This window comes from Cryptomeria japonica, chromosome 10 (assembly GCF_030272615.1).
Source record: "Cryptomeria japonica chromosome 10, Sugi_1.0, whole genome shotgun sequence".
Classification (NCBI taxonomy): Eukaryota; Viridiplantae; Streptophyta; class Pinopsida; order Cupressales; family Cupressaceae; genus Cryptomeria; species Cryptomeria japonica.
In genome coordinates this window covers 161,772,291-161,777,723 of record NC_081414.1, presented here as the reverse complement: position 1 = coordinate 161,777,723, position 5,433 = coordinate 161,772,291, and the positions used below count along the sequence as shown (strand labels likewise).

General features: G+C 34.5%; 1 protein-coding gene across 1 annotated transcript; it reads left to right on the top strand.

The window, feature by feature from the left end:
• Positions 1-396: 396 nt before the first annotated feature.
• Positions 397-3,829, top strand: LOC131068060 (pentatricopeptide repeat-containing protein At1g11290, chloroplastic-like). Its single transcript, XM_059213552.1, has 2 exons — positions 397-1,857; positions 1,906-3,829. Exons 1-2 carry the CDS (start codon positions 572-574, stop codon positions 3,623-3,625), a joined length of 3,006 nt encoding a protein of 1,001 aa, XP_059069535.1. The 5' UTR covers positions 397-571; the 3' UTR covers positions 3,626-3,829.
• The last annotated feature ends 1,604 nt before the right edge of the window (positions 3,830-5,433 follow it).

Here is a 5,433-nt window from a genome sequence, read left to right as displayed (position 1 = left end):
GAATCTTCATATAAATATTTTGAAAAAAATAATAATCATAGATAGTCTATAGTATAGTGTGGACTTCCACACATATGACAGTTAACATGTATCAATATAAGTCTAAAATGACTTCTTTTCTTAAAAATCAATTTTGTCATTTTATTAAAAAAAAAAATTAAAAATTGAAATAAGAATGATTTTATATTTTTTAAAATCTAAAATTATAACTTAGGCCTCTTTTAAATTTTTTTGAGTTTGAGAATAGCGAAATAATTTTGAAAATAATAATAAGAAGCATGAATTTTCTTTTACTATAACAGCTACGAAAGCCAGAGTGTACATCCCCCATCAATATACAATAAAAACTATTTTATAAAAACCCTTCAAATTATAATATTTTTAACCCAAACTCCGCCTCGGAGAATTGACTGTCACTACTATCATCTCTGCTACAACGGAAAATGCTCCCAGGCTTACCACAATGTTATTGTGAAAGACGAAGGCTGAACAGCACTGCACATTTTCCACTCTTCAATTACAATAATAAAATGCCATTGTCATCCACTTCTCATCTCAATCTCACATCATTATGTTGGAGGCGCTGCACAATGTGCACATTCTGCTTACTACACACAAACCCCCTGAAGACTGCTCTACGTATCTTCAATTATTGCAGACATTTATTCTCAAGAACGCGCTTTCACAAGGAAAAAATGTTCACTCTTTCATCGTTCACAGGGGATTCGCCTTTGCTACACGCAAACCTTTTCATAATAAGCTTATTTTCATGTATGTCAAGTGTGGAAGTTTGGTGGATGCCAGAAAAGTCTTTGACCAGATGAAAGAGCGAGACATCATCTCATGGAATACGATTATTACAGCATACAGAAGACATGGTTATCCTCAAGAGGCAGTCACACTGTTTCACCATATGCAGCAAACAGGTTTCCAACCCGATCAGTTTACGTTCGCCAGCGTACTGCCAGCCTGTGCCAAAATGGGAGCTTTGGAACAGGGTGTGGACATTCATCAAAGTATAAAGGATAGAGGAATTTCGTCAGATGTTGTAGTTGCAACTGCCCTGGTAGACATGTATGCAAAATGTGGAAGCATAGACAAAGCACGTGAACTGTTTGACAAAATGCCTCAAAGAAATGTGTTCTCATGGACTGCGCTGATTTCAGGATATGCACAGAATGGATTTGCTGATAAGGCTTTAGAAACTTTTAAGCAAATGAAATTGGCAGGTGTAAAACCTAATTCCACAACCTTTGCCAGCGTGCTCCCTGTCTGTACCAAAATGGGAGCTCTGGAACAGGGAATAAGCATCCATCAAAGCATAAAGGATAAAGGAATTTTTTCAGATGCTGTAGTTGCAACTGCGCTGGTAGACATGTATGCAAAATGTGGAAACATAGACAAGGCATGTGAACTGTTTGACAAAATCCCTCAAAGAAATGTGATCTCATGGAATACCATGATTGTAGGGTTTGCACATAATGGATGTTTTGGAAAAGCTTTAGAAACTTTCAAGCAAATGCAATCGTCAGGTGTAAATCCAGACTCCACAACCTTTGCTACCATTCTCCATGCGTGTGCAAAAATGGGAGCTTTGGAACAGGGTATAGACATCCATCAAAACATAAAGGATAGAAGAATTTTGTCGGATGTTGTAGTTGCAACTGCCCTGGTAGACATGTATGCTAAATGTGGAAGCATAGACAAGGCACGTGAAGTGTTTGACAGGATGCCTCAAAGAGATGTGGTGTCGTGGACTGCAATGATTGCAGGATATGCACAAAATGGATTAGTTGAGAAGGCTTTAGAAATTTCCAAGCAAATGCAATTGTCAGGTTTAAAGCCAAATTCCACAACCTTTGCTAGCATCCTTCCTGCCCATGCCAAAATGCCAAATTCCACAACCTTTGCTAGCATCCTTCCTGCCCATGCCAAAATGAGAGCTTTAGAACAGGGTATGGACATCAATCAAAGTATAAATGATAGAGGAACTTTGTCAGATATTATAATCGCAACTGCCCTAGTAGACATGCATGCAAAAAATGGAAACCTAGACGAGGCACGTGAACTGTTTGACAGCATGCCTCAAAAAGATGTCATCTCATGGACTGCAATGATTGCAGGATATGTACAAAATGGATTTGTTGAAAGGGCTTTGGAAACTTTCAAGCAAATGCAATTGGCGGGTGTAAAGCCAAATTCCACAACCTTCGCCAGTATCCTCCCTGCCTGTGCCAAAATGGGAGCTTTGCAACAGGGCATGGACATCCATCAAAACATAATTGAAGGAGGATTCTTTTCAGATATTACAGTTGGAAATGCCCTGGTAGACATGTATGCAAAATGTGGAAGCATACACAAGGCACGTGAACTTTTTGACAGAATGCCTCAAAGAGAGGTTATCTCATGGAATGCAATGATTGGAGGATATACACAAAATGGACTTTATGAAAAAGCTTTAGAAACTTTCAAGCAAATGCAATTGGCAGGTGTAAAGCCAGACTCCACAACCTTTGCCAGCATTCTACCTGCCTGTGCCCAAATAGGAGCATTGGAACAGGGTATGGACATCCATCAAAGCATAGAGAATAGAGGAATTTTATCAGATGTTGCAGTTGCAACTGCAGTGGTGGACATGTATGCAAAATGTGGAAACATAGAAAAGGCACGTGAATTGTTTGACAGAATACCCCAAAGAGATGTGATCTCATGGAATGCAATGATTGCAGGATATGCACAAAATGGATTTTGTAGGGATGCTCTCAAAATCTTTGAATTAATGAAACACCCTGGAACATATCCTGACATTGTAAGCTTTGCTTGTGTTCTATATGCTTGCAGCCATGCAGGTTTAGTGGATGAGGGTTGTACATACTTCAATCACATGATTAACCATTATTGCATTAGACCTACAATTGATCATTATGTTTGCATGGTTGACCTTCTTGCCCGTGCTGGGTATCTTGAGGACACACTAAACTTTATCATTAAGATGCCAGTTAAACCTCTCGTTGTTGTGTGGATGTGCTTTTTGGGTGCCTGTAGATCCCATATGAATATTGGCTTAGGAGTATTTACGGCAACACTGCTTTTTGATTTGGATCCTAAAAATGTTGCCACATATGTTCTTCTCTCAAATATCTTCGCGGAAGTGGGCAGGTGGGGTGAGGTTCAAATGGCAAGGAGATTGATGAAAGATCAAGGAATTAAAAAGATCCCTGGATGTAGTTGGATTGAAAGGCATAAAATGGTACATGTTTTTCATGTAGGAGACAGATCACATCCACAAACACAAGAGATCTATGCGAAGTTGGAGAAATTGTCTCGGGAGATGAAGGCGGCAGGGTATCATCCAGATCCAAGGCATTCACTTAATGCTGTGGAAGAGGAAGAAAAAGAATTATTTCTGTCTCACCATAGTGAAAAGTTGGCAATTACATTTGGTTTGTTAAACAGTCCACCTGGAACAACTATTAGAGTTGTTAAGAACCTTAGAGTATGTGCTGATTGTCACACTGCAACGAAATTTATCTCCAAGATTGTTGCAAGAGAAATTATTGTGAGAGATGCAAACCGTTTCCATCATTTTAAACAGGGACAATGTTCCTGTGGGGATTTTTGGTGATGCTAATGAAACAATCTGGAAAAACGGGTTTGCACTATGATAATGTGTACCATATCAGACCGTCAAGGATAAAAAATGGACAAGATTTTATTAAATTAGATATATAAACTGCAATGCAGATCACTGGTTATATACAGACCTGTTTTAAGATAATATACATGTTTCATTAAATCATTTTCGCCAAATCTGTGTATGAAACAAGAAGGTGAGGAACACTTAAAGTAAATAGAATAAAAATTGATTAGCAAGAAATGAGAGAAGGTATTTACAATTACCCTGCCATTCTGTATAATTCTTTTTGTTTAAATCAGTTGTATTATCTTTTGTTAGTTTAAGTAGGTCATATCTGATTAATTATTTAATCATGTAATCCAAATTATAAATTATTGATTCAAGATATACAATGTGTATGTAGATTTTATCTCATTTAGAATTAGATATGTATAATGTTGTCTATTCACAAATATTTTTTAAGCTAATTTGATTTCAATCTATCTAGTTTTAATAAGAAATAAACTTTTATAATTTCTATATAAAGTAAAACAAATTACAATTATGTTTATGTTGTAAATGATACATGTTCATGCCACTTGAAAAATTTGCATAATGAGGTCTATTGATTGATGTTGGAGAGAAGATAATAATATTTGTATATTTCAAAAAAAACCACAATTTATATTACATTATAGTTGCATATTCATGGTATTAAAAAACTGTATATGATGATATTTACAAATTGTTATCGATGAGATCCAAGTTTGAAGGTGGTTAGGAGTGAGCTAAATAGGGCATTTTATAAGTATTTGGAGTGATCATGTTTAAAACCAGAACTCAAAAGGATTATGGCTATATCAATTTCAAAGAAACATCCATATGATTAAAAACAATATTATAATGGTATTCATAATATTGTCAAATTGACTACTTTATTAATGTGTGAAAAACCTAACAATAGTAATAAAGGATAAATTATATTTGATTAGATAAGAATTGAATAATTTTATTAGTTTATACCTAGCAATGCTAGTGAAGATAAAATTCCATATACCACATCTAATGTTTGCTTAAGATCCTTGATCACAACTACATTAAGAGTCTTCATATTGTGTACATGTTTCATGTCATTTTTTTAATGACAGCAGATTCAATTCATAATGTCCAAATACTTATGACTCATGACAAACAATTCTTGTTTATTTAGTTTTAAAATGTATGTATAATATCATAAATATACATATTTGTTACAATAAAGGAAAGACAAATAGTTTTGGATAGAAACTAGAATGACAACGTATTTGACTTCTTTATGATTGTGAGTAAACATACATTTCTCAATCATTCTAAGTCTTAATGAGTGTATTCAATTTTTAGAAGAAGGGAATTTGCCTTCTATTCTTATAAAAGCTAAATTACTTTTTAATTATTATTAATAATATCATAGTTGAGGTCCTATTCTAGATCTAAAATTATAAATGAATATTTTAATCTATGCATTAAAATAGTATGGCCAATTTGAATGGAAGAAACTCAATTGCCATTAAGTCCTCTATAACATTTGTATTATGGTTGCAAATTTTGAGTTTATTTCCCTTATCTAATGCTTGTAATGCTACATTGTTTTGCCTATTAGTATTGATTGTAATGTTGTATTGTTTAGCCTTCTTCTGGACTATATACTGGCTGTTGTAATGCTGCAATATTTAGTTCTTTTCTTGACAGTCTGCTAATTGTATACTCTTTGTAATTTCATTGCATTTCTTCAATATAAAAGATAAATTAAAATTATTATAAAATAATATCATAGATTA